Raw genomic sequence first — 13,067 nt, forward strand, 5'->3', positions numbered from 1 at the left:
ATAATTTTTTATAATTTTTCGAAATTTAATTTTTTTAATCTGCAAACTTGTTTTTTGCCGTTTTTTTTAATGAAAAAAAAAATGGAAAGTCATACATTTTGAAAAAAATGTCAAAATATATTTTTTGTTTTAAAAATCTTTTGAAAACAGTTCAGATTATTTAAAATTAAAAAGTTCGACTTAAGAATCACAAAAACTTGAAAGAACTTAAAATAAATTTTGAAGATATATATATAATAATGAGAATATATTTATTAAATTTTTATTTAATACTTTTGAAAACAGGCAAGATTATCGAATTATTATAAAGTTATTATATAAAAGAGTGGAAAATTATTTTAAAAAATATTAAAATGTATTTTGAAAAACGAAATGGTTTTTCTTAAAATCTTTTGCAAACAGGTCACATTATCTGGTAATTTGAAATTAAAAAGTCTTAAAAAAAGTTAAAATATATTTTTAAAATTATATAACTGAATTTTTTCAATTAATTTAAAAACAGATTACTATAATATTTTAAATTAAAAAGTGAAAAAAAATACAAATTTTGAAAAAAATAAAACCATACAATAAATTTAAAAAAATTAAGTTTATGCATTTTTTATAATTGTTTTGAAAACAGACAAGATCATCGAATTACTATAAAATTTCTTTTTTTAAAGTGGAAAAAATCACAATATATAATATAATGAATATTGAAATAAATTTTGAAAAACTAAATATGTTATTTTTCAAATTTTTTTAAACAGTCCAGATGAACAAAACGCTTTAAATATAAAGTTCAAGATAATAGAGTTCAAAATTATTAAAAACTAATTATTTGAATTGTTTCACATTTTTTTACAATTATAAGAAAAAAACTAAAAGTTAAAATATCTTATTTTCATTAACATTTCCTCAATACATACCTATCAATATCATCATGTCATCGTAATTAATGGTGGTTGCCATTTCATTCGGCACAATATCGTCGGCCCGCAGCTCAGCGTCGCGCAAATCATCGCATTGCGTACGCGCTATGACGTGCATATTCTCATCGGACTTAACGCAGAGACCCAACTGCACATCCTGTTCCAGTTTCAAGCTGTTGTGCACACATTCCAATTGACTAAGCTTCGACGTGGGTGACAGCCATTCCGATACACCGATAGGCTGGAAGTAAGGAAAAATGGTTATATAAATACTATGATTATTTGTTGTGGTACATAAAAGGGAAGTATTGCGATTCGGTAATAGTCAGCACGATGTAAGCCACACGGATCGAGACTTGAATACTATGATTTTAGTCACATACTCCACAAATAGTTTTTTAAGGTTGCTTTGCATTGCTATTTTTAGTGTATTTTGTTGTTATTTCACGAATTTTTTTTTTTTTTATAATTCAAAATTATCAAAAAAGGATTGTTTTTGTTATGGCAGCGGCAAAATCACTGTCTACAAATAGTTGTAACGAGTTCTGCCGAGTTAAAAATCGGCTATAAGTTCGGCAACGTTCCGCTTACGTGGATCCAGCTGTAGAGGGAGCGTTACTGGTTACATATTGTGATTATTACTGGTTACTGTGATCGCTACTGGCAATAATGTGAGCACGTGCAGACCTTCTAAAAAATCTATAGCTTCACTACAAAACCCGGCACGACCAAAGTCAATAATTGTGACTTCGGAAACGTTCTAAAAAGCTTTTTGAAGTTTTTACTTAAATTTGCAATATCAGCTAATTATAATAAAAACGACAAAAAACGCAAACTTTGGCTGCACCAAAACTATAAGATCCTTCACAGGAGCATTAGTTAACATAACAGGGTATAACAAGATCGTTAACTTGATTTTTATCTGTCAGTTTAAATGATTTTGATTCCGACAAATTAACAGTTTCTTAGGGAGAAAAGGCGCACATGTCTAAATCGACTCAGATCGTCACGCTGATCACTTATATATATGTATGTGTTACAAACTTTGTTGAAAACTTAATATATCCTGTTCCGTATATAGTCGTAGATATACATATACAACAACAACACTCCACAATGCTTGTACTTCACTCACCTTCACCACATAATCACTGGGTGTGCCACTTATTTGACCCTCCAATGAGCAAAACGCCTGATCAATGACCAATTCCACAGCCGTATTAACTGAAACGAATTTTAATAATTATTATTAAGAAAATAATAAAATTGTGAACAAATCACACTCACTATCACATGTGAATACCACGGGCACACCATAACCCTTCACCTGCCCCTGTGTGCGCGTCAAGTCAGCGGTCGAGAGCAGTGCTTTCAAAGCGGGATGCACTAAAATCTTAATGCTCGTCTCCAAGGGGTAATGATAATTGAATTCCGATGCAATTATGTGACCAGGATTGGTATGCTTATCATTATGCAAGTAACGCATACGCAACTCCTTGACCATGTAATAGAATTCCAAGAGTTCCGGATCAACAGTACGACGTTCGGTGACCACCTCGTATAAGCGTGTGCTGGTGGTTTTTCGACGATCCAGCGTGGCGCTCGGACGCGCGTAAGAGTTTGCGATGGTGTGAGAAGTGGACGGCACAGCAGCAGTTGCATTGCTGACACTTATGCTGCTGCTACTGCCGAAACTATTGTCGCGCTTGAGCGTAGGATAGAGACCAGGCAAAAATGGTGGTGAACGTGAGCCGCTATTTCGTGGCGGCAACGGTGGTGGTGGCGAACGCGAACCACTAGTTGTTGCTTCGTGCGACTGCGAAGGTGTAGGGCTGGCGGCGGCAGGAGAACGCGACAAATTGTTGAGCACTTCATCGCGATTGAGATAGTCCGTACGCCAACCAATCGAGGAGACTGTTGAAAGGCGGAAAAATTAAGTTAATAATTTATATTATTTTAATTATATTTATATGGTCACTCACCATTTGGGCTCACAGCGCTCTTCTCCAACTTATTGACCGCTTCATAAACGGGATCCGAGTACTGTGTACCGCCGCCACTGTAGAGATAATCAAATGGATCGTATTCCGCATAGTAGGAAGTACAATCCGAGTCATCATCGCAACCTGTAAGCAGTGAATGCATCGTTTTATACTCGCACAAATTAGACACTAACTCGTTATACGGGAAAATTTCACTTTCGCAATTGTGAGCGAAATGCCAAAAACAAAAACAAGAAAATGACGCAAAAATTGCCGCGAATCACATTGGCGTAAATTAATTATAATAAAGAGCCGCCGACGATTTAACAAATCATATTTTGTTGTTGTTATTATTGTTGTTGTTTTGCTTACTTAAAACCAGCTGAATGCTATAAAAACGAAAAAGTGTTCAAATATAATACAAAATATTGCGCTTGGCCGGGAGACAGCGCCGACAACTACAATGACCTGCCAAACACACGAAAACTACCACTACAACTACAAAAAAAATCGAAAATTAAATATTTTTAATAATAGAATGTCGAAAAAGCAATTATAACAAAGAAACACATATGTGGTGTCAATAAGTAAAGCAATCTGCCGTTGTAAACACGGAGCCACAGACGAATTTCCACATTTACAAGTACCTAAAATAACAACAACACAACAGCAGAACATTTTCAGATTTCAGCGACAATTAATGGGTCGATTATAACTTTAGAACTGCGTGCCAAATGAAAAAAATAATTGTGAAAGTGAATGGTGTGTAAAACAAAACAAAAATTTAGATGCAATAAAATAAAAAAAAATTTATGACTAAAACAAAATGAACTTAAAAATCAAATAAGCAATATAATAATTATAAATAACAGAATGTTTAATATTTTGCTAATTTACAAATAACTACAAAAAGCTAAAAATAATTTATAAAAAAAAATTATGAAAAATAGTTTATGAACTATATATAAAAAAAAATACTAAAAAAATATATATAATATGTAATTTCATATTATTTAATAAAGCATAAAAAGTTTAAAAATAAATAGAATTTAATTTAAAATATAAACAGTTTTCAAATTATGTACAACTTAAAAAAATTAAATTTTTAAAATTTAAGTATTGAAAATAATTTAAAATAATTAACAAAATAAAAAATAAAAAAATTAAAAAACGAAAAATTAATTAATATATAAAAATTTAGTATCAAGGAAGGATTGAAAATAATTTGGGTAATAATTTTTTATGATTCAAACATAATAAAAATTAAAAAATAAAAACAATAAAAAGCTATAAAGGTAAACATAAAACAAAATTAAAATAAGCATTAAAATAATAATAAATATAAATATATCTTACAAATTATATCAAACTCAAAAAACAAACAAAATTTTATATATTTAAATATGCCAAAAATTTAAAATTAAAATATAATTTATTTTAAAACTAAAATAACAAAAAAAAAACATTATTTTAAAATATAGTTTATTTTGTTTATGAACTAAATATAAAAAATAATAATTTAAAATATTTACATACATACATATAACATAACAGTAAATAAAATAATAAATAAAAAAGTATCAAAAAATACAATATAATAATTTTATTTATAAGACAAATTATCAAAAATGCTATGGTTTAATAATTTGTTATTATTCAAACACAGAAAAATTAATAAAAAATTTAGCAACTAAAAAAAATTTTTTTTAATAAAAACAATAAAAATTTAATGAAAACGTAAAAAAAATGGTTAATATAAAATGTATAAAAAACCAAAAAATATGCAAATTAATAAAATAGATAAAAGCAGCATAAATAAAATTATTCGAAATATTAAAACATTTAGAATTTATGTCAAACATAAAAAAATAAAAACAAATTAAAACAACATAAAAAATAATAAAAATATAATAAAAACGTAAAAAAAAATTATTTCATATAAAAATATAAAAACCAAAAAATAAAAAAATTAATAAAATAGATAAAGTAACATAAATAAAATGATTCGAAATATTAAAAAATTTAGAAATTATGTCAAACATAACAAAAAATTAAATTTAAATAATAATAATTTAAAATAGAATAAACCAGAGTTATACATATTTTTTTCAATTTACGTTGGAAAAAATTAAACATAAAAAAACTTTAACTAAAAATGTATTAAAAAAAAAAATAAACAAATTCAATTATAAAAAAAAACAAATTTATTAAATAATAAAATGTAATAATAATAAAGAATAAACTATATAAAGCGTTTAGAAATTATGTCAAACATAAAAACAAATTAATTTCAAATGTTACAAATAGTTTAAAATAAGATAGTAGAATAGTGATATATATTAGAACAATGATAAATGTATGAAAATAAACAAACAAGTAACTAATTTGAAATAATAATAAACTCTAAATTTTTTTAGTTTTTTTTGTTTTGTGAATAACAAGAATAACAAAAAATTTAAATTAATAAAACAGTAAAATTCTAGAAATTAATTCAAACAAAAACAAAACTTCAGTCAAAATATAATATATTAATAAATTCAAATAAAATACATTTTAATTAAACTATAATGTTTTAATAAAAAATGTATTATTTCTCAATTAATTTAATTGTATTTATTAACATATCTAATAAAATAAATATTACAGATTATATTGTACAATATATAAATTGTATTTAATTATTTTTTTACACCAAATATTTGTAAAAAAAAAGTTACAAAACTTAATTTCAACACAATTTGAAAAAAAGAAGGAAAGAAATATAGAAAGCGGAAGCAGTTTTCGCTTGAAAAATTAAAAAATTAAACAAATATTTATTTTAATAAATTTTTTGAAAGGATTCTACAAAAACAAAAAGTACTTTCATAAAATAATTTATATATAATAATATTTTAATTTAAAAAATAGTATTTAATCAGGAGTTAATTTATTATAATGTTGCTATTTATAAATATAAAAATAATAATTACTAGGTAAAATTATATGCAATTAAATAAAGCTAAAGTAATTAATATTATATGTCAAATTAAATTTAAAAAATTATATACATTAATAATAAAATAATGTCTCATTAAAAAAATAAATAAAATTAAATTACTTATATAAAAAAAATTATTACTAGGTAAATTTTTACCTCTTTTGATATAATATAAATAAATCTTGTCAAACGCAAATTAAAAAAAAAAATAAAAAATAATAAAAATATGTATAAAAATTACAAATAAAAGGTAAAAAAATTAAAATCTATATAAAAATAATAATAAAACAGTAAAAAAAAAATTAAATTAAATTATAATAAATAAAACCCATAAAAATTTAAAATAAAAAAAATAAAAAATGTATAAAAATTACAAATGAAAAGTAAAAAAATTAAAATAAATATGAAAAAAAAAAATAATAAAACATAAAAAACAGTAAAAAATAAAATTAAATTAAATTAAAATAATTAAAAACCATAAAAATTTCAAATAAAAAGAACTGTAAAAATTTTAAATAAAATAAATAATTCCAACCAACCACAAAACACCGTACTAAATATGTTAAGAAAATATTAAAAATTAAGCAAGCTTTATGGCCAACTGTTCCAGCGTACTAAACTAGAAACGATAACAATAAAATTAGCCAGTTGCTAAATCAAAAACAAAAAAAGTTATATACTCCTGTGTGCACACATGAGAAACATAGCTACTATTTTAAGCAAAACACGAGGAAAAAGCAGAGGCATATTAATATATATGCATATATAAAATATATATATATATGTTGTTGGAAATAGCACACACTTGAAGCCTGTTAGTTATAGCATATCAGTGCTAAACGTGTAGCCGAGCGGTGAATATGTAGATACAGCCGCCTAATACTGGGACTTATTGACTTGACTGGCAGCTAGCTAATGGATTAAGAAGTGGCCGCGGTATTTTCTCGCAAATCTGCATACACAAATGTTAATATGCACAACAAGACAATTTGACAGTCGAATTTGTACGGTATTAGAGCGTGGAAATTGTTCGGAAAATTCGCACATGTCAGTTTCACTTACTTTTTATTGGTTGGTTTATTAATATAAATATGTTAGATGTATATGAAAATTGGAAAATATTCGGAATTTTCAGTTTTTTGAAAATCGGATACAAATAAATAATACGAAATAGTCTACGTTTTGGCGCCATAATACTATTCTAACACTCGGATAACTTTCGACTTATTTCATAATTTTTCAATATATTTATATAAATTGTAAAACGAAGATAAATATTTTGGATTTTTTAAGTTTTATACTAAATATTATAAAGGAAAATATGTGGATTTTTTGTTGTTTTTTTGAAAGACAGACGAGTTAAGCAAAATGGTGTCTACTTTTAGGCAGCACATAATTTAATTATATTGTATATACTAATTTCATTTTATATTTTGAAGAATTGTTTGTATATTCATGCATTCAGCAGAGGTTTGATGACCACTGGGCTTGACCTGTTACTTTAAGCTCATACTGGCGGCATAAAGAAATGGATTTTAAGTAGAATTTAATGGTTAAACGAATACTAGTTATCGTACTGTGCGATAAACGAAAAGATACAGTTTGATGACTAAAAATCAACCATTTTGAACTGTAAACTGTTTCTTTTATGTTTCGTACTCAAAAATAGCGCTATAAAAATGGCCTTTCATATAATTTTTTTTTATTAAAATTTTATATCAGTCAATTTCCACAGAGATTATCGTCATAAGTTTGCTTTTTTAGAATTTTGTAAACATATTGTTAGTTAATGTTTTTATCTAAAAACTAGAAAATTAATTGATTTTTAGAAGAGTAATTTATACAACTCGCTCTAATTTGTTTTCGAAAAAGTCGTTCTTCCAGAAATCAAAAGCGAATCAAATACCTGATTTTAAAATATATTATTACTATGAGTCAATGAGAAATGACTGTGATTTTTGAGCCGATTTAACCAGAAAAAATACGGCAACAACTTAAATTTTGATTGAAGTCTTCCAACAGGAATACTAACGAGCAAATGGACTAAGTATCATCGCTAAATCGCCACAAAATTCGACGCAGACTTATAACATAGAATTGATAACCTTACTTATGAAATCATATTACTCATAATAAAGTTAAAATTTGCCTAGATAAAAGTTCCTCGCTAAATTTGCACAAAGAATTAAAGACTAAGTCTTTATACAATTATATCCATCAGATTGGACAAATCTAAACTCGTTAAATTACAGCTCCAAAAAGAATCGGCTCAAAATCTTTGGCCGACCTTTTTTGACACTTTAATAACAGCAACCGTGTTTAAAATACTGCTGCTATTAACATAAAATCTATTTATGGTAATCCATTGTACTCACTTCGGGTATGTGAAATCTAAGACGCTTTGTGTTACCATTCCCACGACAATCGGATCTACATAACCCTAAAGCACATGAGTTTTTACACAACCAAGTTTTGTCAACTCGACAGCTTTCCTAAAAATCATTCGAGGAATTTTTTTACGATTACAACAACAGCAACCCTTTGTGTTAAAATACGGCTGATATCGATTGGAAATCTATTAATAGTATTAAATAAAGTCGATTAAAGCTCAGACAGGCTGATAAGTGTAGGCCTACTTATAAATTAATATTTTTTAGTAAGAAATATTCTTGTTTTGTTTGCGTATCTAACTCTTATCAAATCTATGACACCAGCTGACTAAGGCAACCACAATCATTTAGTATGTTTACAAACAATAAATGACACAAAAACCCACTTTATTGCTTTTAAACAAAGACAAATATTACTCCAAACGAAGATAACATAAATTTTAAACTGAAAACGAAATATAAAACTATATTTACGAATTACTTGGCACCAAACCAGAATCAATTAATGCAAAAGGAGTGTGAAGAAACTGAAGAAATGATTTGAAGAAAATTATATTATAATAAAAAAAGCAAGTAAAAAGGTTAACTTCGGCCACACCGATACAGATCGATGTCTTAAAAACTAAGGGACTAGTTCGCATATATACAGACGGACATGGCTAAATCAACTCAACTTGTCAGCCTGATCATTTATAAATATATTTTATATGGTCTCCGATGTTTCGTATTGGGTGTTACAAATTTTGTGGATAACTTAACACACCCTGTTCAGAGTATAATAAATAAAAAGGTGCATATATACATAGAACACAAATTTGCATAAGATTCGTTTCTCATAAAACAATAATAATGATAAACCTTACAACAATGTGCAGAAGAAAAAAAAATCGAGTGAAAAAATTAAACAAATATTAAAAACAAAAACATTGATGAGTAAACGACATAAAGTATGCATAAAAGTTGTCCGCAAAAGAATAGCATTTAACTTGTTGACAAAAAACAACATACCTACACAAACGAACAGACACACACACAGTGTACACAATGTGAAATGAAACAACAATTTTCGGTTTTATATATTTCTGCATAATTGAAAACGCTGCGCACGTCTGCAAACACACGCCGCCACAACACACACAACGGTGCAATTTGTAACCACCTAAAAAGACAGGGCAGACGGGCGGGTGCGGGCGTGCTAGCGCTTTTCATACATGCCTCTTTATTGACAAATTCGCATTAAAAACAAAGCAAAGTAAACAATCACATTTTTTTGTTGTTTTTAGTTTTCGTTAAAATACATATTTTGTTGTTGCAACAGTTTTATAATTTTTATAATTTTCATTTGCAATAAATAAAATCGTCTAACAATACGATTTGCTTTAAATGAGTTAATTTAAATTAAATATTTGCATAATTTGTTTATTTTTAAAATTTAGCTTAGTTTATTCTTGGAAATATGCAAAATTCAAGCGCAGGTTTACAATGTGTGGCAATGTTGCAAACTTTTTTTGGTTGGGGCATTAAACGCTTTATTAAATTAAACAAAAGCAACGAATTTTATAAACTCAATGATTTGGATGAATTGCATTTTTCATTTCATATTTGTACATATGTATATTTGTGACGAGAAAAAGTGACTAATACTTATGAAAATAATAGGAAAAAAGTCTATGTAAACGCTCGTTTTGTTAGGGGTATTCACGAAGAACAGCTAAATTGTGAAGTTTGAGTAGAAGATAAAACGAAAAAAAGTAAAACTTAGTAAAATAATAAAAAACTGAAATGAGAAAAAATAACAAAAAAAAAAAACAAAAAAAAAAATATAAATATAAAAAAATATAAATAAAAAAAAAATATAAATAAAAAATTAAATACAATAAAATAAGATATAATTAAAAAAAAACATAAGATAAAATTATAAAAAAAATAAATAAGATAAATTAAAAAAAAATTAATTAAAAACAATAAAAATAAAAATTTAAAAAAAAATTAATTTAAAAAAATTTTACATAGGAAACAAGTAAAAAAAATTATTAAAAAAATTAATAAAAAATATTTAAAAAAAAAATTATTAAAAAAAAAATATTAAAAAATTAAATAAATTTAAAAAAATATCAATTGATAAAAATTAAAAACCAAATTGATAAAAGAACAATAAAAAAATTTTAAATTACAAAGATAAAATTGTAAAAAATAATAATAAATTAGTAAAATTTAAAATTAAAAAAAATACCTAAATTATTAATACTGAAATTATAAATACAAATAACAAATTTACAAAATTTTATATGGGTAAAAAATATGAATTAAAATTTTTTTTGCGAATCTTTTTAGTTTAATTTAAAAATTTTTAGTTAATTAAATTTATTGCAAAAATAATTTTCATTTAATTTTTTATGTACATATGTACATTTTTCAAAATTGTATTTTTTTAAATTAAATTTTATTTCGTGTTATACATTTTTTAAAATTATTTTTTATATCATATACTATTTAATCAAGCAAAAAATTTATTTTGGGTAAAAGAATTAAAGTTGTTTTTTTTTAATTTTAATTAATTAATTTTAAAATTTAAGTAAATTTTTTTTAAATATTTGTTTTTTTTTGTTCAATTAAATTTATTGAATTTTATTAACAAAATTTGTTTTTATTTTTTTTAATTTTAAGCAATTACAATATGTTTTATTTTTGATCTAAAGTTTTGGAATAGAAAAAGTTAATTTATTAAAAGATGGACTAAAATGAAATCTGATTATAAGGAAACAAAGGTGGTGAAAATATTTTTTAAAAAATATTGTAAACGATTAAATAAAAATAATAAATAAAAATAATTAATAGTTAAAATAAAAAAATTTAAATTAAAAAAGAAGTTTTAAAATTTTAAATTGGAATTGAAAAAAAAAATTATTTTATTAAAAAAAATAAAGCAAAATATTCAAAACTATTTAACGATTAATCAAGAAATTAATCAAGAATTTTCAGGTTAAATATTTATGCTAAATGTTTTGAATGTAAGAAAAATGATATATGAACGATTATATTGTTAATTATGGAATATTTTTATAGTGAAAATTTATAAAAACTGAAAACAGCGTATTGGGTAGTAGACTAGTCTTTAAATTGTTCATAACAATATATTAGTAAATAAAAAAAAATGATATAGTCATAAAACGACAATATGAGTAAAAAAATCTAGTAAAAATAGATTTTCAAGTTAAGAATCGCCTGATTTGGCAACATGTGATTTTAAGAGAGAAATTTAATAATCCTTGGTTTTAATTCTTGTAAAATAAATTTGGAAAATATATAATATAAGTAATAAAAATTTAAAAAAATGTTATTAGCACTTTTTTTATTAAATCATGAAAAATTTAAAAATTGTAATAAAAACTCTTGCGCGATACCCCATTTCTATACACATTATTTCGAAACACGCCGAAATATATAAATTAAATTGTTGCGCGCCTTAATGTATGCATCACATATTTCAATGCACTAATATTTTCTATTGTCACGTTGCATCTTTTAGGCGCAAGCGCTTCCTCTTTCTTACATTAAAACAACTTCTGCACAACAATTGTTGGAATTCGCTTATTTATATATTTTCGAATGAAAAACTTTTATGCATACTTTATCAGCCAATTATTCAAATAATACAATACAATATTTGGTTTATGAATTTCGATAAATCATTAAATGAACTCGTTGAAAAATATAAAAAATAGTGAAAATTGAAAATAAAAAAGTACAAAACATAATGTGAAATTGAATAAACAAGGAGAAGAATGACGTGAAGCCTAAAAATATATGTAAAAGTGCAAATGCTATATACTCGCAAATATACGTATGTATATAAAGTATAATTTACAACAGCGACGAAAGAGACGAAGAACGTACAAGCTGTGGGGTGCCTGGCATAACTGTTGTTTTTTGCTGTCTTTTTGTTTTTTTTTTTTGTCACAATGACGGTTGAGCATATTATTATGAAATTTGATTTCGTTTTATTTACGTTTATAAATTTTTTTAATGTTATATAATTATCAGTATTTGTTTCAAAGGTCTTTTACTACTTAGAGTTAGATACATATATACTCGTCATTTTTTTGATAGTTGCACTTTATGTTTTAAATATTACTTAAGTATAGATATTCATATTCATATAAGCTTCCTTGTTATCCCTTGAATGCATTTAATAATATTATATATTTTTTTTCATTATATATTTTTCTCATTAGTCGTTTTTAAGTATGTGTATGTGTGGTAGTAGAAAAGCGTTTTGCTTGCAACAAAATGTGTTGGTTATTTTTTCCATACTGGAAGATAGAGAAATAAATAAAAATAATAAAATATACAATATTTTATAATGAAAGTAAAAGTCCTTTTCTAAGCAATCATACATACGAGTACATACGTACATACAAGTGAGATACGTTTTTTTCATGCATAGGAATATATAAAGTATACAGGTTGGTTATTAGAAATAGCGAAAAGATTGAAAATGTGAAGACACACTAAGCGTGTATATAAAACGTGCGTGCGGAGAAACAGAGGAAAATGTAATAATGTGATATTTTAGATAAAATTAAATCAATATGGTATATTTACACATAAAAAGTTAAACTTTATTAAGAATGAATTTGAGCGTTAAATTTTTAATAATCAAAAATATTAAAATAAATAAAAAATAATAATAATTAATACGAAAAAATAGCAAAAAGAAACAAAGTATTTAATAAACATAAAAAATTAAAAAATAAAAATACAAAAAGATAAATAAAAACTATAAAAAAACACCAAAAAAATATAA

General features: G+C 24.8%; 1 protein-coding gene across 3 annotated transcripts in view; it reads right to left on the minus strand.

Moving 5' to 3' along the window:
- The window catches only part of Pi3K68D (phosphatidylinositol-4-phosphate 3-kinase catalytic subunit Pi3K68D), a 49,226-nt gene that overhangs the window by 23,964 nt on the left and 12,195 nt on the right, over nucleotides 1-13,067 (minus strand). For all 3 annotated transcript variants that reach the window (XM_036360618.2, XM_014235955.3, XM_070112053.1), the window contains exons 4-7: nucleotides 2,894-3,037; nucleotides 2,199-2,825; nucleotides 2,047-2,135; nucleotides 909-1,152 (exon numbers count right to left, since the gene is read on the minus strand). In XM_036360618.2, the coding sequence (XP_036216511.2) occupies nucleotides 909-1,152; nucleotides 2,047-2,135; nucleotides 2,199-2,825; nucleotides 2,894-3,037 (1,104 nt within the window). The remainder of the gene's footprint in view (nucleotides 1-908; nucleotides 1,153-2,046; nucleotides 2,136-2,198; nucleotides 2,826-2,893; nucleotides 3,038-13,067) is intronic.

The sequence above is a fragment of the Bactrocera oleae genome, chromosome 6, assembly GCF_042242935.1.
Source record: "Bactrocera oleae isolate idBacOlea1 chromosome 6, idBacOlea1, whole genome shotgun sequence".
Classification (NCBI taxonomy): domain Eukaryota; kingdom Metazoa; phylum Arthropoda; class Insecta; order Diptera; family Tephritidae; genus Bactrocera; species Bactrocera oleae.